A 25343-nucleotide genomic window follows, 5' to 3' on the forward strand; every position below is an offset into this window, starting at 1 on the left:
TCATTTTCTCTTGCTCGCTTCTTTTGTTTGTAGACATAAGAGATAAGAACTGTGGAGATGATGCTATACCACACACTGGGATTTCAAGCCTATAGATGACTGCGCAACACAAGGCAAGGAGAAGCTGATGATTCCTCTGCTGTTTCAGGTTGCTTCCCACATTGCCCGTCATCAAATACACACTGCTAACCCCCCATGTTCTCTCTTTAGGGCTTTCACATTTGAATGAGGGGTGTCATACACAGGATCAGCTCAAAGATACTGCCAGAATTACATCACAGGTTAATTGGAGATACAATCAGCATAAAAGAAAGGGACTTGTAGAAAGGTTACAACTTTTAAATTGCTGTAATTCTGAAATATGCACAAGGACTTGAAGAATCATTATACATGGGGAAAAAAAAACGCGTTAAGTAACAGCTTCAAAAGATGTTGAAAATTCTCGATGTCTTAGACGGATCCTTGAACTACAGCTGCTAAGGAAAGTGATTTTTGTTCATCCCATCTGCTGTCACTTAAAAGTTATCAAGTAACAGTTAATGAAAATGACTGAACCATGTAATACTATTAGAATTTTACACACAGAGAAACATACACATTTACCTCTTAATCTCTTAGTAAATAAAAATACATTTGCTCCAAATATTTCCAGGAATTCTTGTTTGTGAAGGCAAAAGAAAATCCTTGACCAAGTGTCTGCTTTTACACCTCACTAGCACATTTATCTGCAACAGCAGGATTTCTTACCCCAAGAACACTTTTTCCCAGGCAGCATGTTTTCACAGCTCTTTGCACATCAGATCCCTGCAGTCAGCCGTGTTTCATAAAGAAGGAGGCTGTTCCACACCCAGCTTTACGTAACCCCCTTGCAAACAGTTGCTCAGCCTCCCTGACTTCACTCTCTCGCTCTGGGTGGGTATTACCTGCCTACTTGGACTTGCAGGGTTTCACGCTTGGTCAGCACACAGTCCAAGGTGCCACAGTAAGCTGCAAAATACACATGCATCACCTTAAGGGCAGAAGCTACTCCAATTTAGCAAAAATGTTCCTCTTCAAGATCATCCCAGTCCTCCAGAACAATAAAGTTGTGATGGTTATAAAATGATAATCAAAACCTTGTGAAAGTTGCACTCTAAGAGGCTATATAAACTGTCGTTATCTTATTTGGACTACTCCCTTACATCTCAAGGAAACACTACATCACCCCTAATTATTTTCTCTAGTTAGTTTCCAGATAAAAGTAAAAAAAATGCCAGGATAATAATTTTTTTTTCAAGACTAATTTGAACACCTACATTTTTTTTCCTCCATCTGAATTCTAGCATCACCATCCACAACATGTAAAAGAAGTCTTCCTCCAGCCTGCCCTGCATGTCTCTGTACCACCACCCCAAGTCAGAGACCAGAGAAATGTCACCCCAATCCCACAGACAGCTCTCAGACCAGCAAGGCTGCAGACCACCTAGCACCCTCTGCAAGACACAGCTAACCAACAGCCCATCAATGTCAGTCTAACAGTATCAAGGCCAGCCTTGATTTTGCAGCAGAATCCTCTCTCAAGGCCTGGCTTCAAGAGAAAACCAGTTTCAGCATAAAACACTAAAGTGCAAATGTTTTGAACCAACAAAAAGCACTGGCCTGCATATTGGTCAGACATAACACCTACAGTTCCAATTACCTATTTCGGATGGAGTTTACAACAGCAGTGTCCTGGTTTCAGCTGGGATAGAGTTAACTGTCTTCCTAGTAGCTGGTACAGTGCTATGTTTTGAGTTCAGAGCGAAGAATGTTGATAACACTGATGTTTTCAGTTGTTGCTCAGTAGTGTTTAGACTAATGTCAAGGATTTTTCAGCTTCTCATGCCCAGCCAGTGAGAAAGCTGGAGGGGCACAAGAAGTTGGCACAGGACACAGCCAGGGCACCTGACCCAAACTGGCCAACAGGGTATTCCATACCATGGGACATCCCATGCAGTATAGGAACGGGGAAGTGGGAGGCAGGGATTCGCCGCTCGGGGACTGGCTGGGTGTCGGTCGGCGGGTGGTGAGCAATTGCACTGCGCATCATTTGTACATTCCAATCCTTTCATTATTGCTGTTGTCATTTTATTAGTGTTATCATTATCATTATTAGTTTCTTCTTTTCTGTTCTATTAAACCGTTCTTATCTCAACCCACGGGTTTTGCTTCTTTTCCCGATTTCCTCCCCCATCCCACTGGGTGGGGGGGAGTGAGTGAGCGGCTGCGTGGTGTTTAGTTGCTGGCTGGGGTTAAACCACGACAAGCAGCTATGTGCCCCAAGGCACTTTTAAACCACAAACACTGCTTGCAGAGGTACACTACAGCTTTATGTATATCCATGTCTTACTTCAGGATATTCAGTCAGAAGTGATGCTGGAAAGATAACAGAACATTTCATTTTGATTTTATTCCACTGTTTTCACATTGTGGTGTTCTCCTAAGAAAAATTCTAGTAAGGTCATGCCTAGACTTTTTCAGCAAGACTTTCCCTGGTGAAGAATAACTTCTCTACTCACATTACTAGTTAAAAAAAAAAAAAAAAGCCTACAGACAAACAATTAGGAAATGAAAGGAAAAAAAAAATCTAAAACTGCATTTTTGGCCATTTAAGGCTATGAACTGAGAAACAATGAACAAGCCCTTATGTCAAAACAAAACAAAATTTTAATATTGTTCAAAGCAGGAAGATTTCTCTTTTTCAAGTATTTGTCTGTAAAATCTTTCACTGTAACTAAGGCCCTAACCCACAAAGTCTTCCATCCTACCTAACAATGAACTGCTTACAGATGCTTCTAAAGATAACCTGCATGCTAAACTTGCCATTAAACTCCTCCCTCTGCCCATACACAAGAGAGAACTACAGAGAGAACATAACATCAAAGATCAAATTTCTTTCCATTTCTTCCTCAAATTTTACCACTGCCTTGGTGCTAGGATTGCTGAAAATGCATTATCTAATGTCTCTATCCACCTACAGCCATACAGTTCTTGTGCTGTAATTTATTGGCACCAAGCCAAACATCACTGGTCTTGTACCTTTCTAGCAGTGTAACTACATGGCATGCTTATGCTGTCGAGTACCCAACACCTCCAGTGATGATGAATGAGCTAGGAGAATATGGGTGACAGAAGCTGGGGATGAAGCTTGCCATTACAGACACTTCACACAGTACTACTGTTTCTTACCTCCTTTCTGGGTTTTGCAGAGTTGCTGCGTGAGCTCTTCTTTGTAAGGTGCTGCCCCTTGAGATGTAAGGTGCAGGTCTGCTGTTGTATCAGACAGCTTCAAGATTAACACTGCAGGCTTCTATCCTAGGTAAGATACCACTAAAACCAAACAGCTTTTACTCAAACCACTTTCACAAGGCAGAACTATGTGCTAAATCCTCTGATTTTTGTCATCTCTCATTGTAGGCCCTTAACTAAACAGCCAGTCAAGCAAAGGCATTACAGTGCCATGCCGCTTTACCTTGGGTAACAGCAATCCTTCTCTGTTGTTGATTCCATGACACTAAAAGCAAAATCACTGTAAGTCATTTAGTACTTGTACAGAGAGATCAACTGGACTTGTCTGGAAATGAGCCTTACTTGGGAAACTACTCCTCCCACGTGCACACATTGGGATCATATAAACAGTTGTATTCTATCCATCAGCTATTCCACTTGCTATACACCTTTTACATAAACATGCAGCAGATGACAGTTACTTCCCAGTAATTAAGCCACAGAGAAGATTTCCAAAGTGTTCTTGAATAACTAGCTTAGCAGATTTTCCAAGATCTGACACCATGACATAACTGAAGCTACAGAGCACTACTCTAAAGTAGTCAAGCTGTTCCTCTGGAAGCTCTCCTTTATAGCGGAAGTTTGTATTTGTTCCATAAGCCCAGAAACAAAGATGTTTTCAAAGAGCTAAAGTTAGAACTCAATTTTTCACTGTAGAGTTTTCATATGAAACAGGTTTCAAAACTGCTAACACCTCTGAGGAGGACATACTGAGTCCCATCAATGCCTCAATCAGAACACGTCCCAGGGACAGGAGGCTAGCATTATAACATCTGCCTCCCACACTGGCCATCAGTACTTCAGCTGATGCTCTTTACCCTCCCGCCTACCTCACTGCTCTCTCACATAAATACTCCTTGGAGCAGTAAGGCTTCCACTGGCTACATCCCACAGGCTCAGGCTCAACAGTTATCCTGGTCACTTCTGCATCTCACTCCAAAAGGCCCATCTATCCTACACTCCTTTTATGTGGAAAGAACTTCTCTTCAGTCCTTCCATGTTCATCTTGCAGTACCCGCTGCCTTCACTTGCTGTTATTAGAAACCTTGAACGTGACATCTGCTCCTTCTGGGACCCAAAGACAGCAGGCTAAAGAGTCCTCAGCCTTCCCAGTCCTTCCTTGGGGGGGGGGGGGGGTACTGCAACCATCCCAACTACTCCCTCACTCCAGTGATACAAGACAGGGTGGCAGCTGTGGTCCTGCCCTTTCTATCTTGCACAGCAGGGTAGGATGGAAAAGGGGGAAGAGGATGGGAGGAAAGAGAAAAGCACCTGCTAGGGACCATCATACTCTTTCATACCCAAGACAACCAATAGTGAGCTTTTGGATGCCAGTGATCATTTTGGACATTGTCTGCCATAAACTGGCAAATGCGTAGCAACAACAATCCTGAATTCCATAGCTTCTGTGCTTATGCTTAAGATGACAGTTGGATTAGCCATCCTGGGCTAGTACTATCACCAAGTACTCCATTCAGAATGGGAATTACTCCAACAGCCCTTTACCACTTACCACATACCTGCCTAATGGACAAAGCAGTCACAACTTTGCTTAATGCAATTTCTTCAGCACAAGTGGGACCATACAGAAATCCTTCCAAGGGATTTCCAAAGCCAAAAAGAAAAGACCACATTAAAGTCTCCTCCTACTAAAAAAAAAAAAAAAAAAAAAAAAAAAGAAGACCACCACCACAAAACCACACCTTAAAAAGGCAAGACAAGGGAGAGCAGAAAGGCAACCTCCAACAGGTCAAAAGCATGGGAAATCTAAGGGACACTGTCAGTCTGAGCATAAAGTAAGAACAGCCCTAATAAGGATATCCTGAAACCACATGCATTACATCAGGGAAAGAAGCCATTATTAGTCCACAAGTAATCCAGAAAAATCATGGTAAAAAGAAAATAGTCTCTCTCACAGCAAGACAATTCAACATGAACTCCCTTGGGAAGGAGTAGGAACAGCACATGCATGACCCTTGCCTCAGATCAGGAAGGGTGCTTACACCAGCTCAGAGCATCATGCAGCAGGCAGCCTGCTCTGATCACCACATCCGTCTTCTTTCCTAGATGTGGCTCACAGCTGTCCATTTGAAAAGCAACCAGGAGAGAAGGTACAGGGCCTTATAGTCTAAAAAGCATTCATTCTGGTTTGGGCATTTTTTTCTCTCCTATGAGTGAGATCACTCCTTGAAATTTTCACATACACAAATTAACTGAACAGACTATGTTCTGCAGACATACTGTTTTCAGTCCTGTAGATGAGACAACCAACATAGCCCATCTTAAAATACTAAGCTTCATCTAAAGCAAATTAATAGCCCTCCTTGTTTTCACTTGTTTAGATTACACTCCTCCACTTGCACTGCTAGGATGTGATCTGGCCAGTGGTTCACGCCTACATCCTCACCTGTAAAGGAAGACCGAAACACTGCCTGTGCTGCTTGCCAGTCACTTGAAAGAGGTATTCTGCTATTTCTCAAGCATCATTTCAGAAGACGCATCAAATGATTCTATTTTTCCAGAAAATAAATATGCAGTCTTAAAATCTCCTAGGAGATCCAGGGCCTCATTTAGAGGGGAAAAAATAGTTTCTTGGTACAATGGTGACAGCAGCTTCTTTTAGAAAAAAAGGCTGCAGAGTGTACTCGATCTTTTAATTTTTAAATAATCATGACAAAACCAAACTACTACCCACTTCTGATACAACCCTCAGCCAGCCAATCATTCGATTCTTTCAGACATTTATTGCAAGTAAAATTGTATATAATAAACACAAAGGAGTAAAGAATTCCTGAAGAGCCAGTCCCAGTAAACAACCTGCAGATGTGAAAGAAAATGAATCACCTCTGAGAAGCAATTTTTTTTTTTTTTAGTTCACAGTTAGATGAGAAAGTTACACAGCACTTTCTTAGATAAGCTGCTGTAAGCAGAATAAAAGACTCCCACTTTTTGAAGTTTTTTTCCCCCCGAAGTTCCTGTGTTAGGTAAATTGTTTTATCACTAAAAAACCCCTCCCATTAGCCTCAGCCAACCGGTTTAGGCTCAAGCTCAAATGTATTTGTAGCTTCCAGAGTTTTCATTTTCCTGTGTTTCATCAGATTTTGTGTGCACTTGGAAAATGGCAATTACTTGCTCCATCTACAGGGTTAAAAGGGCCTTCTTGGAACTCAGGCACCCACATAAGCAGCAGAGAAAAGCATAAGCAAGAAAACAACCCTTATCACTATCACTGTCTCTAGACTAGATTGTTCCACAGCCTCCTGGCTCCTTCCCTCCTCTTTGGTTTTCAAACTATACCTTGATTTTCACCACAAATTAAAATGACCAAGTTAGGAAAGACAATGCAAGAAGATGAAATCTTAGCTGGGCAAAAGCTGAATAATTACTTAGTCTGTATATGATAAACTGAAAACATTTACTAGTTAAATAGGTCTGAGAGAGAACAGCAGTTAAGAGAGCTAAAAATGTTAAAACATGTTGGGGTCCTCAACAACTGGGTTCAATTATATTTCTTCTATAGAAATCACCAGAGGAGCAGACACATTTTAGCAACTTGAATTTTTAATTTTGAACCATGCCTTGGAATAGATAGATGTGAATTAAGAGCTGCTGACAAACAGCAAGATAAAGCAATAAACACTTTGTCTCTCCTTTGGGATCCAATGATCTACGAGCAACTTGCAGTCAGTTCAGCCACGACAGCATTCTAACAGGTTTGTATTATTTCTTCATTTGACAGGTAGAAAAAGTATTATATTGCGAAAATCACTGATTTGCTTAAGTTACAATGAAGCCTACTACAGAGCCAAAAGCCAACCCTATTTTGGCTGGCAGGCCTATGCTTGATTCAAGAGACTTTTCTCTATTCTCTTTCTTGGATCAGAGAGTATTCATTGATTTGGAAACTTTCTGTACAACCCCCACCCAGTGAATACATGGAAGACATCAAGATTTAAACACTTTTCAACTGTTTGCAGCTCATCTATGTACACCTGAGATTTTACTCATATTTCAAAGCTGTCTGGGCAGCGGGCTTCAAAAACCCCTCACGGTCAAACTATACATTTACAGTACAGCAGGAAAGAGCCACCTCTCAGGTTTTTTGGGACTGGCATTGCAGGAACACCTCTGAGCTCCTGAGCTAGTGTAGGCGTCCAACACTGACACCAGACATTTTGAATAAACAATTTAATTTCCTGAAGTGTTGGAGGGGAGGGAAAAGCCAGGGAAAGAATTTTCACAAAGACATACAGAGAATGGGGAAAAAAAATTAACCCTTTAATAGTTTTTATTTCATCAAAAGGAGGTCAAGCTTTACTGAAAGAGAACCTTCACCCCTATTCTTATAGAAAGCTCCAACAATTATCCCCTTGAAGCCAAAGTGGCTGCTGAAAACACCCACACATGGCCATTTTTAAGACCAAAAAATATTTAACCAAAAACATTCTCCAGCAGAAGCCTTCCATTACTGTAATATTAGCAGCACTGCTAGGCTGCTCCATTCTGCCTGGATCAGCCCCAAACAATTGGTAATCTACTTCAATTTAATGGGAAAGGGAATAGGGAGATTTTACATGGACCACATGCATTTGCCAAAAACAAACACTTTGTCTTTCAAGTTTCACTACCAGCAGCAGCAAGTATGCTAAAAATCTATTCTTACAGGGAGCTTTCACACCCACGTCAGTCAATATAAAAAAACGTGGCAGTAGCACTAACAAGTAACAGGAAACTCAAATACTATACTTGGTCCTACAAAAACATTTCAAATTACACTACCGGATACTTCCCTGGACCAAGTAGGCATTCAGAATACTTTCAATGGCATCGTGGTTGCACGTTTTAATTACTACCTACCATGCTTCTAATTCTTGGCCATCAACTGTTGTTATCAAGCCATTCCATCTCTTAAGTACCTGTTCTCAGTAGTTATGGTGCAACAAAGCAAGAACAAAGGAGCAAAAGAAGTCCACGTGTTGATCCCAGGTTTACCACTGAACTTGCACCACTGTGAACAAATTTTATTTCCATCCCTGTCTCTCAGTCTTTCCATTAAAAAAAAAAAAATTAAATCTGAACACCAGGTATACCCAGTTCCCAAGGAATCCAACTACAGAGATTTCCAACAGCTTCAGAGGGAGCTAGATTAGGCCAAGGTCTGCAAACATGCTCAGCTCTCACCAAGGTCAAGAAAACTCAGCACCATAACAAGTAGGAGTTTTTTAGAATCTCAGCCTAATTCATATGCAAGGATTACTATTTTAGGAATAAATACTAGTATAAAGAACTTGACCCCCATGTAATTCGTCTACAGAACAGATTTAGAGATCTTGATCTTACACATCAGGAAACAGCTTTGCCCCAGAAGAAATCTGTGGTAAAGCTGCCTTAGAATAAATGACTTTGTTTCCAAATTCTTTGCCCAAGCTACGAACCAAGCATTTTAATTAAGGTCTCCTAATTGCAGTTAGTGTAATTTGGGGTAGGGGGCAGGGAGGACACATGGTTTTCCACAGTCCACTGGTACCAAAGCTGACAAAGAAAGTAAAGTAACTTTAAAAATATGTTAGCTGTAGTAAATGCTCTACCTGTGTTCTGTGGTTTCAGAAACACATTTTCCTGTTTGAAGAAACCTCCCCTGTCTGGTTCTACAGATCTTTTTCACAATGGCAAACAGGAGAAACTAGGAACAAGGGAAAATTGGGGAAGTTATTTGTTAACATATGAACAGCCACAGCACATCAGACCGAAGGTCCAACCTACTCTGCCTCTAGTGTGGGTGTTCTCTCTGTTCTGTAGCCAAAGACACAAAAGAAACATCCCAAAATACTGTTTTTCTTCAGTGATCTCTTGCAATCAGAGATACACTGTTTCATTACCATTGCAACAATACTAGAGGAAAACCCGCCAAAAAGGAATGGGATTAAGCATTACATTTAATAGATTATTCAAGACAAATGACAGATCAAATCACAGCACAAAAATATTGTGCCAACCCCCACCCAAACAATACCTATTGTGAGCCAAGACACAGCACTATGCTGATCAGGAAACTGCTTAACACAGCACAAAAATGAGAAAAAAAGTTTTACTAGAAAAGCTGGTGGTCAGCACAGTACACATGGAAGTGATAGTCTGCTGCAACCATAATTCTGTACTATGCACCTGAATTTATTTTACTTAGAGGAAAAAAAAAAAAAGACAAAACTCCCCAACGACCTTATGCCTTTCTCATTCACTCACTTCTGGCTCCTTCCAGCACCATTTTGGGCTCCAAATGTCATATTCCTAGTAGACTCAAATGAGCACCAGTCTCTTAGAAACATTCACAATTAAAAACACAGCAGCTGACCAGCATCAATCAAGTAAAGTTTTCTCTGCTCTCCAGAGCCTTCTCAGGGAGACATAAGCTTATATGCTAAAGATCCATGTGGTTTGATTACACTACCCAGAACCAGCAATAACCTGTTACATATCTTAAGGAAAAGATAGCCAAGAGAGGCTTTAAATTACATTTAGACCAAACAATAGTAAGATCCACTGTTTTTACTGTGAAAAAGCAAGTTCTGATCCACAAGAAAGCTCTATCTTACGGTGCAATGCTATTTGAAAATAGGCAATCCATCACTACTAGTAAGCAACAAAAGTGATGAAGATCAATGCCTGATAGCATACATGAAGAGTAAAGCTACGATCACATCACACTAACAAAGGAATCAGAAGGAAAGCTAGTTAGAGAGTTCTTGAAACAAAGTTAGCCCCAAACAAAAGCAATTTAAACTTGGGGATGTCTATGACCAAATATTTTTCACTCTACTAAATTGTGAATAAAACAAAATCGGGGCACAAATTCTCCCAGATGCTGAGAACTGAGGGCCTAAAATAGCATCAGAAAGAGAAAGAAAAAGAAAATGGAGCTTCAACCCCCTATCTAGCAGCAAGCCAGTACTTTCTATTCCTCAAAGTGTGCTAAAATTTTGGTTTTATAAAGGCCAGGAAAAAGGTCAAAAAAACTCTACTCTCTTCAAAATTCACTCCAGCCTGGATAGAGTCCCTGGACTTTGATCTATTCCTTGAGACAGAAGGAAAGGTTACACCAAAATGTCAAGCCCCAAAGTCAAAATACACCACCATCCAGCGCGTGTCCACCTGCAAATAGATCTCTGCCCCCTATAGCTGCAGCTCCCACTTGCAGGCCAGGCAATCAAGAACAGCTGAAGGCATAGCACAAACCATTTTATCTCCATGGATTAAACCAGCTTTAAAAGGTGACAGTTTTGAAAAAGAAAACTTCTCCTGAGTGACAAAGGGTGCTGCTCAATTTTATCATCACGTACTCTTTGCACAGCACATGATGCTCCAACCCAATGTTCCTGCAACAATACTTCTCCCCTCTTACGCTTTCCCCTTTTCTGCCAAATACAGGGTGCAGGTCAGCAACTACAAGTACTTTTTTTTTTTTTTTTTTTTGCCATCAGCCTTTCATCAAAATAGCAGACTGACTTAGTTTCTTTTTCCCTTTCCTCCCTCACATACACTTACACACACTTGTACAGGAGTTTTCTTTCAGTGCTTGAAAACTACCAGATTGACAGCTCCAGTGAATTAAGCTCCCTCTTTGTCGGCCAAACAAGAGCAGCACCACAGGCAACCTCACGACAAGCTCCCTCTACCCTCCTCTTCCCACCCCTCCAACTAGCAAGCATATCTGAATGCTGAGCTTCACACACAGCTCTATCATACCAGGGGGCCTTGTAAAGAGTCTCCGATAATGTGGTTTACCCAGACTATCTCACAGGACACTAATGTTAAAGCCACATGTGATGGAAACATCATGAGTCGACACATTATCAGCATGCACCTGTGCCAGACAGCACAGTAACTCTAAAACCATGAGGCTGGTCTGAGTGCATGCAAGTCTGTGCTTAAACACTGACTGGCAAAGAAAATCTATTTTAGACAACAGTGTGAAAGAACGCCGAGTTAAAGCAATTCTTAAAGCCATACTTGAAACTACAGAAAGACAATGTTAACTGAAAACCAACAGAAAGATCAGAAAAATTCAATGCTTTCAATACCAGACAAAAGACAGGTGCAGATTTTATTTGAAAACGAACTGTACATTTGGTATGAATGCTACAGAGACAGGGCTTCTGTTCCTATCGCAGTACTAATACTGTACTTCGCTTTTGGAGTGTGCTCCTCTGCTGTGTTACCACTTAACCTGGTCAGGCAGCAAATGTGGATCTGGGCACTCTCCTCTCTTCAATTACAAGCGGTCTTTAGGTTCCACAAAACCCTCTGCTGTTGGTTGTAAGTCATTAGCATGCACTATAGATGAAGTTAGAAGATGGCTCCTAAGCTGTATGCAGCTTTTAGTTCTTCCTCCTTCTTTTGCAAGCTTTTTTATTTTTAGCAGAAAAGTCTTTTCTCTTTGGGGAAGAACTTTTGACTTCTGAACTTTTTATGACATCTTGACTGAAATTTTTTTTTTTTTAAATTGGTCAAGAGCCAGGGTGTTTTAGTAAAATGAGGATGCATACATACACTTAAAAATAAGTAATGCCTATTCCTGTACAGGTTAAAGGAAAACCCAAACAAAAAAAACCCACAACACAGCAGAAGCAACTTGATATTTGCTCATGTTTTACTCAGAGCAAAACTAGAGAATAGCCAACATGCACTGACAGCCTCCTTACGTTCCTGTGATGTCAAGAATGAAAGTGAGTTCAAAAATGCATTAAAAAGGTATATGTGGAGCAGATCCACCTGTGGCTATTAAACATGGTACCATGGGCACAACTACTGCCACCGGAGTCTGTAAACCAGTGACTGACAGAAGGCAAGAGGGTCTGCCAAGGGGAAGGCAAGCACATTTGCTCTGTGCCTCATACTTTCCCTAAGCATCTGCTACAACCATCATTTAGCTCCTGGCTCCTCCAGGTTCAGGTCTATTTGGCTGGCCTCACACTCTTCAGCTGCCCTGTCAACCAGAACACCTCTGAGCAGCTAGGGCCTCTGCTATGAAACAAAACCTACTGATGAACTTGTGTGGGAGTAACCTCACCATTACCCCACGCTACCCTCTCACCCATCAAATGGCAGCAAGGAGAGCCCATACTGGCTGCACCTGTACCAGGCTCCAGTGACAGCAGGCAGAGAGGGCCAGATCCTCAGCCTGTAAAATCTCCTGAACTGAGACAAGTTTTTGTAATACAAAGGAACAGCATGTTCCCGAACAAAGCAGCATCTACTTGCAGCTGTATGACATGCAGATAGAGCTAAAGAGCAGCAGTTACCAGTATTTACACTCATCTCTGAGGTTTGTTTTTTTAACTGCAAGGAAATAACCAAGATTCTCATTGAAACACACATGTTGAAGAAATAACATACCCAACTGGGTTTAAGTGGTCACTGCTGGGCTCACTAAAACATAGCATATTGCTGAAACAGGCAGTATTTCATAGCCCACCTATACAAAAGATCCTTGTAGTGAAATGAGGCTGACAAGATAAGGAATAAGCCTAGTCATTACACCAATTCTTTTAACCACGAAAGTATTTTGGAGTGGCAGGGAAAAAGGACTGCAGCGCTGTGGCTGCTGATGGGGCAGGCGTGGCATGTCACAAGCAGACCTTTATGATATCATTTCCTTCCAGTGCCATTAATCACCCCAGACATCACTTGTTCTATCAGCTATTAACCAGTTGCCCCCCAAAACGCAGATAACTTTATCAAGGCTAGGCAGTGAGTCATTACTAAGCACTACAACATGCAGTGCCAAAGGCCTTGTTTCCAAAGAATCCTCTAAACTATTTCTTCCTGCTGTAAGAAAACACATTATACTACTACATGTACTTATCCATACCTAACATTGGGGGAAAAATTACAGAAAGTAGAAAAAGTCACCAGCACTTTAAAACACATGATTTCAGAAAAGGACAACTATGTTGCTTACAGCCAAAACATTCAAATCAAACCAGGTCTCTTAAAGCACCAATATTTAGCCCCTTAGCAGTCTTCAAGGGGGAGACTCCCCCAACGAGCACACACATCTGTGGTGTGGTCTGACGGGGCAAACATGGGGCTTCAGAACAACAGCCAGGAGCATCCCAGCTTCACAGCTCAAGATTTAGTATTTTGTCTTTTGCTACAGACATGTCTCATTCAAGTATTTTTCCTCCTTTGCCAGCAGCGCCACAGAGAATTCGGTTTCACAAGGCAATGCCTCAGGACCCAGACCGAACATGCAGAACCAATGCGTTACAGAGGAATAGGACCAAAGATGGATTGTTGATAAGGAGGAAGAAAAGCCTGTGAGGAGTGTGATGAAGAGCAAAAATAAGCCTGGGTTTTTTTGAGAAGGAAGGACCAACTGCAAATTCTTCCAAACAAGCAAGCATGACTTGGTGGTATGCGACAAGAAAAAACAAGACACATTACAAATCTTCACTAACTGGCATCCAAGGGGAGATGATTAAACAGCTCAACATGAACTGAACCTGCTTCCAAGTTCTGGGCCTGGCTCTGCCACTTACTTTCCTAAAAGTGCCATTAGATCTAGAAACATGACTTTCTCCACTCTACAGATCAGACCCCTGGGAGCCCTCAGAGCAACCTCAATTAGTGTACACCCTCCTGCCCGCACAAGTAGTAGCCTGGCTGTGGGAAAGAGCAGACTTCTGCTTTGGTTTCCAATTCACAGGAATTATTTGACAGCATTTGTACGACTGGCAATCACATCCTGGTCAAATTAGCCCAAGCACTGCAGTTGGGAGGAAAGAGAACTACAACTAAGGACATTTTACTTGGAACTCAAGGACATCTCCCCTCAGTGAAACTCAAGTCATTTAGAAAGCCACTCTTAAAGTACATGGTTGTCCTCCAAATAGGATTTCTCTCTGCAGACAGAGAGAATACTAACTAGTATTTGTGTAGTATTTGGACAGTATGGAAGTATCAGCATTTTCCTCCTTGATCATATAAAGGGTGTAACTCCTTCTGAGGAGAGTTAAATTCCATCAGCACAAAACAAACCATTGTTTCAAGGCCTGAACACTGAACTCAAAAATGAGAAGAAAGATAACCAGACAGAAGAGGGTTTGTTCCACAGCACTATGGCACAGATGTGCCCAGCACAGGTGCTTATTTTATCTATTATCACACTTACTGTAGTGTGTTTCATATACTCTGCTTCCTTGTTTCCTTGGAATACGTTCAAGAATGTCACCTCACCAAAAGGTGTCAACTATTGAGATGAACAGCACATTATCTGACCAATGTCAGGACATATACTGTCAATCAGTGCTTCCTAGGTGCTGTACATTAAGGCAGAGCAAACACTGTCATCTCTGACACCCCTCTCAGGTTGAGCCTATATATTCGAAAAAGCTGCACACATTTAGACTGTGTGCCTAGACTTCGCAAGTCATGACTCCTGAATTAGTGAAGAGACTTCAAACTACTTAATATACACAAAGAACTGTTTCCCAGGCACCTTCTGCACTATTACAGATTGAACCAAACCAGGCACAGTGGTGACCTCAGGAGAGGTTAACATCTCTGCCTTGAAACAGGACCACAAGCCCATATCATTCCCAGCATGTTTGTCCAAGCTGGTCTTAGAAGTCTCAAGCAACGAATTCCACTGCCTACCTAGACAATCACAGTATCTTTTCCACTTACCTATCATCCTTCCTTCTTGGCACAATTGAAACCCACTACTTTTTGTTCTACCTACAATGGAACTGAGGAATACATGGGGGGGGGCGGGGGGGGCTGTTTGTTGGGCTTTTTTTCCTACAACAGCTTTTTACAGTGTCTGAAGATCCATATCCAGCCTCCTCTTCTTTATGTTGAATAACACAGTACAACACACCTTATTTTCAAGGCCTCCGATCCTTCTTGCTGCTCTCTTTAGGCACTTTCCAGCTGATCTGCCTTTACCTTGAAATGCCGTGCCCCAGACCAAAGGCAATAGGTGAGGCTACTGCAGCAGCAGCCTTATCAGTGCTGTGCAGAATGGAGGCATTACTTATGTGCCTTGCAGGCTCTGTTCCAATTTATGTACCCCAAGATGACATTTGCTTTTTTTTTTTTTTGTAACACTGTCAATTTGTATTCAGCCTGTGATCTGCAAAAGAATGCAGATCTTTCTCTGAAAAGCTGCCACCTGACCAAGCTTATTATTGTTCCTTGCTGCATATCAGTTCAAACAGGTTGTGGTAAAGGGATGTACCATAAGGAGGATGCAAACTTCCTGAACCTGAGGTAAATGATTGCTAGATCACGAAACAGAGTCGCTATGAAAGGGTGATTGTTACAGTTACTTCTGTTGCCGCGTGGCTGCGCTCTGTGTTCCAATGAAATGGTTCTGCAAGCATAATAACACAGTAAGCTTTTTGCCAGAAGGATGCCTACCAGTAAGTGCTCTCAGAGATTACAAAAATGCACACATATCCATTTCTTCTGGGATGTAAAGTCTTCTTGACAGACTACTGGAAGAAGGAGCAGGAACCCAGAAACACAGTAAACTTTTCCTCCAAGAAATACATGGGGTTTTTTGCTACTACCTTCAACACTTTTTCATGGCTTAGTATAATTTCTACCATTAGGCTAGTTGTAAGTCTTTGTTAGAACTGATGTCAAAGAAACCCACCCATCTGGCCCCGCGTTACTTCTCATGATATAGTATTTCAGACTAACACAAGCAACAATGGGAGCTATTGATCAACACATGCACGTTTTATTTTTATGGCTTTTAAGGCTGTAAAAGCTAACTGGCACAATCCAGACATTTAACAAAAGTAATATTTAGGGGTTTTTTTGTGGGGAATCGGGGTTAAAGAAAATCCCCTGAGTTCTTCCCAGAAAAAACATGCAATATACTTCATGGCCTGCTATATAAAGAAACAGATTAATTTAATACCCTCAAACCAGCATTATTCTTAAATCTATCTTAAAACTCACGTTTAGGTTCTTGTGCACAGGCCATGGCACACAAGAGACCACAAATAAAGTTTAGAAGAGAAAAAGAGTGCCATACAGATCTACAGCACTGACAACAGAGTTTAACATTTTATGGTAGATTTACTAGAGTAGCTTCTCATATGTGCTAAAAGAAGGTTTAACTATCTATCACAGAAATGAAATGGGCAGAAGTTGAAGAATCAATTTAGCTTAAAGAAAAAAAAAAAACCAAAGATGTTTGAGTCACACAGAAATTTAAGTTAGGCATACTAATATTTTGGTAGGAAAAAAAAAATCACTCGTTGCTATGTTCAGCAGATCGATCTGGTATCACCATCAGAACAGCTTCATCATACTCAATTAAAACAAACAAACAAACAAAACAAACCCCACCAAACAAAAAAACAACCCACCACACTGACCTGTCAGACCCAAATGGTCTTCAGCACAGGTAACGTATGCCCTAACAGGAGCTCCACACCCAAAGAAAAATGCATCCCCTTGCATAAAACCAAAACCGGCTGAACTGATGCAGGTAGCAATTCAAGAACATGGTCTCAAGTTTCAGAACAGTCTTCGGCAGTGGGAATCCAAACCAGACCAAGAAGCCTTAGCTTCCTGTGCATCAAGGAATGCTATCAGTTTGTTATGGATGATCTCCCAAGGAGGGAAGACAACAATTCAGCTTGCTCACTAAAAATCAAGACAACTGGGCTTTACTAGAAGGTGTTCTCAATTACCTCACCTCCATTTTCTTTTGTGGGCAGAATTTGATTTTCTCAGAATTTCTATAATTTCCTGAGAACTTCTTCCTGCCAGATGCTCACCCTGCTTTTATGAAAATAACACAGCACAATAAAATCTGACCATATATAATCGGGACATTAGGATGTACAAGCACAGTTCTTTTGTCTGTTGAATTGCAGGATTTATCATGACAGATTACATCTTCAGGCAACTCTTCAACTCCTTTGCTATTCATTTTCTACATGCTATGAAGAGGAAATTCTGACTCATTATGTATATAGCTACACAGAAAAGCTACCACATTACTATGCGAACTTAAAAGTTGCACCTGTGAATGCTTTTGCCCAAAATAACTGAGAAGTAGCTTATCATTCAGAATGGGGTGACTTTAAATTATCTCCTCTTGGATGAAGCATATTTCACTTCACCTCATATCACTGTAACTTATTTTCACATTGCCATAACCTTACTGCCTCACATCTCTGTGGCTCCCAAAAGAGACTATATTAACAGCAGAACAACTACCAAGAAAATGGAGGCTTTTATACAGCAAACAGCCATTTATAAATGGCTGCACCTCACTAATCTGAACTGGTGCCAAACACACACAACTCATTTTCTGAACAGATATATACTTTTCTGTACTACCACCACTCCTCATATGGCATGAACAGGAGTCTTTTTATTCACAATGTCCAGGGAGACCTGGCAGTACATCTAGACATATTTTACAAAAGGATAATATAGGTATCCAAGAGTCTTCATCACCACCTGCAATTCACACCACAGCTCTGTCATCTCTGTAATGGAATGGGGCACCTCCGTTTCCCTAACCTTGTATTAGCGCTCATGCACAGTGACAACCATTACAAGGTCAATGTGATGAGCAGGGAACCAACTGGATTGAGAGTCTTTGCCAACTGCATAACCACTAAACCCAGCTTGAGACAGAGGACGAGACCAAGCAGGTAGAGGAAGGAGGAACTGTTCCTTTCAGCAGTGGCAGGGACACATGACAATGTCAGAACTACAGGCTTACATCGCAGGCTCCTAAATTCTCAGTTAGGAGTCCCTAGAAACCTTGTCCTACTTTTTAGCAGGCTATATTTTGCCAATAGCCAGCTACCTAAAGCTCTGAGACTGTGCCATCCCCTTGGCAGAGCTGAACATAAAGGCTCACAGGAAAGTCCACCTGAGATGCACAAACCAGACATTTGCACGCTGCAGTCCCCTAAGAGGCCCTACTCAGGGAACTGCAGCTGCAGCATATATGCTAGCATGCAGATAATACAGGGTTCAACACAAAGCATGGTGTCCTAGCAGCTTCACTCAAAAGCCCAGGACAGCTTGGCAGTAGTAGCTTCTTAAATTGCCTCGTGACTAAGAAATTCACTGAGGAGATAAGAAGCCTTTACTGAACGCCCTGTTCCACATAGAAGAGCTCAATCCCACATCACAACTCAAACAGGAATGCCTTCATACCAGCAAGGCTGAGACAGAGAGCCTCTTCTCCCCACTGAAACTGTACCAATGCACAGAAAGGAACATAAAAGTCTTACTCCACCAACAGCTTATGTACAAAGGAGTTGCTGGGTGGAACCAAAAACCACTGTGGGAGGCAGAGACCAGAACTGAGGATGCACCTCATCCCAAAGGAATGCCCCTGCCATGGTACTACCAACAGAGCTCGGAGGATGGCTACCCTGGCACAGGGGAAGGAGCTCACATTCCTCTCTATACAAGGCAGCAGGCTCAGCCAGAGGATCAGAGTGACCCTGGCCCATCTTCAGGTTCAGTCTCCCTTGGGAGACACCAGCTGCAGGCTTGAAGCCGAGCTTCCCACTTGCCAGGCCAAGTGCTCTATCCTCCAGGTCAACAGCTCTCAACATGCTATCCAGGGACCACCGATCCTCTGCAACAGGCCTATGAAACCACACTGCCTTTTTGCTCACCACACCGCTCAGAAACCTGAAAGAGATGTAGAAGCATTAAGGGCTGCAGTGGGCTGTAACCCAAGAATTTTGGAACCGCTGGTCTGGGCTACAAATGTAGAGGTAGATATTCACCGTAGGCACTGCTTTCATCTCCTTGGCTACACCTGGAAGGCACAGCCAAGACTGTTATGCTCTAGGAAGAATACAGCTCAGATAGACGTACCTAGTGTGCCACAGCGAGGACCAAAAATGCAGGTGAGCTCAAAAGGCCTTTAATACAAGGAAGATTACCTCGTGGATATAAAGCTTAGGCAAAAGCCCCAAGACACTGTGTTCAGGCAGGACAGCTGGTGTGCCAGGCACACATGTTACCAGAACTTCACATAACCAAGTGAAAATTTTTAAGAAGGCAGGTGCCTATAAGTTCTCCAGTAACAAAACTGGAAGGATTCAGATGCCAAAATTTAACAGGGAAACCTATTGAAACCCAGCAACCTAAGCTGCAGTTTAAAGATGGATACAAACATGAGGAAAGTATTTAAGGTTCCTGTCCAGCCTGTGGAGCAGAAACCTGAAGGCAGGCCTGCCTATGCCCCAAAGTAGCACCTTAACTGCTGGTCTGCTTACACTCCCTGGCACCTCATTTCAGCTAGGACAACGTAACATTTCAGCTTAAGAGTGCTGCTGGAGACAAAACCTGGAACCACCCTTAAGCAAGCGGTTCAGCACTCAGACTCTCTCTCTGAGGATGGTTTGAACAGATTTTGAAATGTCTGTCCGTGATCCCTTTAGGACACCAGTGCTTCGCACTACAAGTGGCTGCACTGGCAGACTGCAAAGAAATGAAGATTTTTCTCATCCTAACAATACCCCCAATTTAAACCCAGTATGCTTCGGGAGTTCATTAGGAGGCTTCTCTTACTTTCCTGGATTATATAACTGCTTCATTGCAAACCTGTACAAACAAAACTGAACTTTGTAGTCACCCAGAAAGTATATCCCTAGGCAACAGGCAAATAAATTCCAAGTACCAGTCACTATAAAGTACATAAAGTAGACACACCGACACACAGTCCACTCTAATGCATGAATCACTGTACAGGAATGAGTATGCTTGCCTTATTTCCTACCATACACTATATTTCTGTTAAGATGTATGTTGAGCTTGGCACCGCTTTCTACAGCAACAAACGCTTACAAACACACAAGTAATCAAGTAGATATTATGCACAAAATACTTGAAATCTTTGCCTAAATAGTGTCAATGGAAGTTACCAGGAAGGAAAACAGAGCATCCAAGATAGCAGCGCAACTTGCTCCAGTGACTGTACTGATCTTTAAACCAAACACTTAACTCTGCTTCTACAGAAAGGCTAATACGAAATGCTTTTAAAACTATCAAAGCATGACTGAACAGACATACCTATCCACTGTCTGTAAATGCTATTCAAAGTGAGCTTAGCCTGTACAGAATGAGATAGCCAGCCAATTTTCATCAAGAAATTAGTAAAGTGTAGCAACAGACACACTTCAGGGTCAATTTTCACAGCACTGCAAGGACCTAAAACTATTAACAAATTTGTGCAGTACACAAAGAAATTGTAGATCCATGTTATGTAACACAAGTGTAAGGAATTTCTGCAGTAGAGAAAAAAGCAGCAAAGAACCTAGTCAAAAAGAGAAACAAGGACAGTGGAGGGCAGAAAGTCAGTTTTGGAGATTCCCAAACATAAGAATGTACAGCACATAATACCAAGAATGGAAGACAAATTACTACAAAAAGCTTTTTACATATTTTCTGAGATTCCCCTTAATTTCTGGGCACGAAAATCAGCCTTATACCAAACCTCAAGACCCTAAAAATGACATTTTTCTTATGCTTATTAGAGGTTAAAGGGTATTTTTGAGTGTCACAAAAACTAACCGAAAACCTCTTGGGCAAGGTCAAAGCTCAGCATTATTCATCCAGAAGTATTTTGTTGGGAGAATCACATGAAATTTAGAAAGACATTAAAGCAGAACCCATGGCCTTTTCGATACTTTAAAACACTCTGACAAGTTTTGCTGAAGTTTGTCAGAGGATACAGAATGCCAAGAACACAAGCTGATATAAAAGCTTCTGTCGCTTTCTCGAAATAGTTTTGTTTCTTCTGCCTCCTTCATCTTTACAGAAAGGAACAAGTGCTGCCAACAGAAATTTCACAGGGATTGGTGGTTTTAGCATGACATGCTTCAATAAAGTGTATTTGAAGTCTCGTAAAATATATTCTGCAAAGTTTGAACAGACTTCACAAAAAACAGAACGTGAGTTATTTAGAATATTTTCAATTATCAAAACTGATTTCACATATTTGTTACAAACTTACTGTTAGAATGAAATAAATCAGAAAAAGCTGTTATTCAATATCAGAAGCTGTAATGCACGTATCACAAGACCTTGGAACCGCATGGAGTCCACACTTCCAATTAAATAATAAAATTGTGTAATATGCTACATCTATTATCCTCTAAGCTATTTAGATAAAGTCTAATTACAGCTTATTGAACTAACCTTTACCTCTGGGACTGCAGAACATAGACGCAGTTATACCACCTTCAGACATCTCATTCGTAGCTCTGGTGAATACAAGCTCACCCAGGGGTTCGTATACCCTAATTTCAAGTGTTTTCACACGACATGAAGGAAGGTTATTCCCAGTCATTTGACGCTTCCTAATAATAGCTCGGTTTCAGCTCCAAATCTTAGCAAGGTCCGCAGAGATCCCAAATGAGACTATTTCAGCAGGAATACTAGAGACCTCTCGGGAAGCGGCGGACAGAAATTTACCCAGGCAGTAAACCAGGGCTGAGCCGGGCCCTCACACACACACACACACACACACACACACACACACAGACGCTGCGCACCGGCCCGGACCGAGTTTCCCCGGAACGTGCGGTAGCCGCCCAGGTGAGCGGGAGGCAGGAGACCGCAGCCGCGGCCCCGCGGGCGCAGAGCAGGGCGCCCGGAGGGCACCGGCCAGCCCTGCCTCCCCCCTGTCCTAGCGGGCACAACCGGCTGACGGGAATCACACACCGAGCACAAAATGCCCGAAGGCCGGCGCAGGCCACGGCCGAGCCCGGAGCGGAGCGGCCCCAGCCCCAGCCCCAGCCCCATCCCGGGGCCGCCGCGCCCCTCGGCCGCCGCCCACCCCAACTGCCTCGGCGGCCGCCCCGGCGCTCCCCGCGGCGCGGCGAGGGCCGCCTCCTTACCGGCACAGCTCGGCGAAGGCCTGGAAATTCAGCTTCCTGATCTTCTTCTCGCTCAGCCAGTAGCCCACCCGCTTCCCCTTCAGGAAGGTCTGCATGGTGCCGGCCCGGAGAGGCGGCGGCCGCCCCGCGAGAAGGAGGATCAGCTCGGGGCGGCGGGGGCAGCCCGGCTACCGCTCGCACTCGGCGCCTGCGAAGAAACGGCTTTAAGAAGAGAAAAGAAAGGAAAATCAGTCGGTTCCCCGCGGAGGACGCCGGCGCTGCCCCCCACCCGCCTGCTCTGCGCCGCTGAACCGAGCCAGGCGCAGCCTTCGCCGCCGGCGACGACCGGCGTGCAGCCCCCGGCAGGCCTTGCCCCGCACCGGCAGGCAGCTCACCGAGGCGGGCAGAGAAGGTGCCGCTGCCGGTGGGGAAGCCTTCACCCCCGCCACCCCGCCCGCCCGCTGCCAGCCCCGGAGCGGCCAGCGGAGCAGGCATGCCGCTGCTGCCCGCCGAGCAGCGCCCGGCCGCCCCTCTCCCGGCCGCCTCCGCCCGCACGGACCCCGCCGCCGAGCTCGCCTCCGTGCCTGCCCGCCCGCCGCCGCCGCTGCTGCTGCTGCTGCGCGGCCGCGGTGCTGCTGCAGCCGCTCAGCTCCCCATTTGCCCGCTATTCGCAGCCGCCTCCGCTTCCTCCTCCTCCGGCTCGTCCCCTCCTCTCCCCGCTCCCAGCCCACAGTACAGGGGCGGGCGAGTGGGTGGGCGAGCGGCGGCAGGACACACCCGCCGCGCCGCCGCCCCGCTCGCACCGAGGGGCCTCGCCCGCGCCCGCCCCGCGCCGCGGGCACGGCGCCCGCCCGCCGCACCGCCGCCGGCAGGGGGCGGCTGGGGCTGCGCCGCCGCCTTAAAGAGACAGTGCCCCTTTTTCGGGCTGGGCCGGCCCGGCCCGGCTGGCGGAGGGCTGTGCCAGCGCGGCCGCTGCCCCGCCGCCCGGTCCCGCTGGGGGCACCGCGCCCGGGCCGGGCTCGGGCTGGTGTTTGCGCCGCCCTCGCCGCTCTCCCCGGCGGCTCAGCCCACCGCAGCCTGCTGCCGGCACGGCGGGGGGGTATCCTCCGGCCCCGCCCGGAGCCGCTAGCGGGCGGAGGGCCGAGGGCCTGCCCGCCGAGGGGAGCTGAGCCGTGCCCCCGTGAGGGAGGGCCCGCGCCGCCCCGCTGCCTGCAGAAGGGGAAACTAGCGGGCTCGGCTGTCTGCATTAAAATTCAGGGAAGCGCTGTGCCCGGGTTTCTATTTAAAGTAAAGGGTTCCAGGCGGCAGCGGGCGGCAACTCCCGGGCTCCCCCCTCGGCGTCGCGTGGGGAGCCCCAGGTGTCCGCGGGGGACGACACGGGCACGGACGCGGGCACGGGTCGTGCCTCCCGTGGGCACACCCCTCCTGAAAGGGCTCCCTGCGCCACGCTCGGCCGCGGCCCGGGCTCGGGAGCCTGTGCCACCCCCCGGCCCGGGTGGCTGTGCTGCCGGCCGGGCACCGGACGGATGCTCGCCGGGTCATGGGGGCCGGAGGCGTCCAGTGCGCTCCGGGAGTGAGGCGTGTCGATGAACCATGCAATTTCAGTTTCCGAAGGAAGAACAGTTGATACAGCTACTTATATTTCCTATTAGAGCTACTAAAACTGGTTATTCAGTATAAAGGTGTACATCCTTCACAGAAAAAAGGTTCCTGTAAATGAGTTTTCACTGCAAAACCAAGTATCTTCCTTCTTCCAGCATTTGGCAAGTATCCGTAAGGATTTAACAGAAGTATCAGTAACAGCTATTTCTTATTTAACTTTTTTTTTTGCAGGAATCAGAAGGCAGGCAATGCCAGCATAAGCTGGCATTCTGATTTTTGGGTTGTGCATTCCTAAATACCAAGGCAGCTGTTCTGCGCTTCATTTCAAAGGAAGAACATTTTAGTCTGAATTACTGTGGTATCTCACAGCACAAGTATAATTTTCCCATCTTTGTTTTTCCCCTTCATCTGAAATAAGTATCATCCAGCCTGAACGTTTTTCTCTGTCTCTTTGGGAAGGGAAAGCATAGCTTTAATAATAATTATGTCTTTCACAGAGCTGTTGGCAGTACCTGCAATGCTGAACTGAGATGCAGATGATGCTCCTACCATGGTGCTTTCTGTGACCCAGACTTGGAGCCCTGTACAGTTGAAACTGCTCAGTGAGTTCTGCTGACTCACAGTGCCACAACAAATGCGGTTTAATAACTTCAGCAGAGTATCGGAAAAGGGGTAGAAGCATCCATTCAAAGGAAAGAAGGGGGAAAGCCAGGAGAGCCTTAAGAAATACAAAAGGGGTCATTGACCTAGGGAGTAGGTAGAGACCATTTTACATTCCTGTCGTTATTTACATGAACAGTCAAGTCATCCTAAACCAAGAGTGTATTAGAAAGTAGGTGGGGAGTGGAATCGCCTGCAAACACCTCATACCAATGTTTTTTGAAAATGTGTAGAATAGTACTTTTTCTCCATTTGTGGTGGCTTTGAGGAATAGATATGTTTATTTTTCTCCTTCCTCTTAAATTATTTGCCGCTGATACATTATAACCTTTATTTTTCAGAGCACTTCTTATCTTAATCATATTCACACATTTTTGCACAGTTGATTAATTAATGTAATTAGAATTAGTAAATGTATTTTGATAGCATGATTCCTGCTGCAGAATGTTTCAGTGATATTTAAACATTTCAGGGAAGCATGATAACTTCAGGAAAATTTGTAACTCAAAAAGGTCCAAATACAAGACTTTATCAAACATTATCAAAATTAAGTAAGAATCCTGAAACAAATTGATTTGGCTTTCCTGTTTTGACGTGTTTTGTTTTGCTAGTATTGGTGCTTTACTTCAGCTACCATTTCACTGGACTTATTTAAACTTTATTAAAATTTGCAGCAGAATATTAAGCTCAAAATTTATATTTGTATCAGAACGGAATATGAATGTATTGAACATTATTGAAGCCACTTTCCTAAATTATTTCTTTCTGAATGTTTTTTCTTTAAGAAATATCACAGTTTCAGACCAATCTAACACACAGTCTGCAGAGACAGAAAGATTTATGAACTTCTTTCCAGATATGGGAGAGCAGGTTTTCAGAGGTGTTAAGCATTCT

The 25343-nt window shown here is 44.0% G+C and overlaps 1 protein-coding gene across 3 annotated transcripts in view; it reads right to left on the bottom strand.

The window, feature by feature from the left end:
• The window catches only part of ITPK1 (inositol-tetrakisphosphate 1-kinase), a 159459-nt gene extending 136607 nt beyond the window's left edge, over positions 1 to 22852 (bottom strand). For 2 of the 3 annotated variants that reach the window (XM_052783027.1, XM_052783024.1), the window contains exons 1-2: positions 22747 to 22852; positions 22209 to 22409 (exon numbers count right to left, since the gene is read on the bottom strand). In XM_052783027.1, the coding sequence (XP_052638987.1) occupies positions 22209 to 22303 (95 nt within the window). In that variant the 5' untranslated portion in view covers positions 22304 to 22409; positions 22747 to 22852. Of the gene's footprint in view, positions 1 to 18748; positions 18769 to 22208; positions 22410 to 22746 lie in introns of those variants that run through there. The other variant, XM_052783026.1, reaches the window with a different exon arrangement.
• Between the last annotated feature and the right edge of the window lie 2491 nt (positions 22853 to 25343).

The sequence above is a fragment of the Harpia harpyja genome, chromosome 3 (assembly GCF_026419915.1).
Source record: "Harpia harpyja isolate bHarHar1 chromosome 3, bHarHar1 primary haplotype, whole genome shotgun sequence".
Lineage (NCBI taxonomy): Eukaryota > Metazoa > Chordata > Aves > Accipitriformes > Accipitridae > Harpia > Harpia harpyja.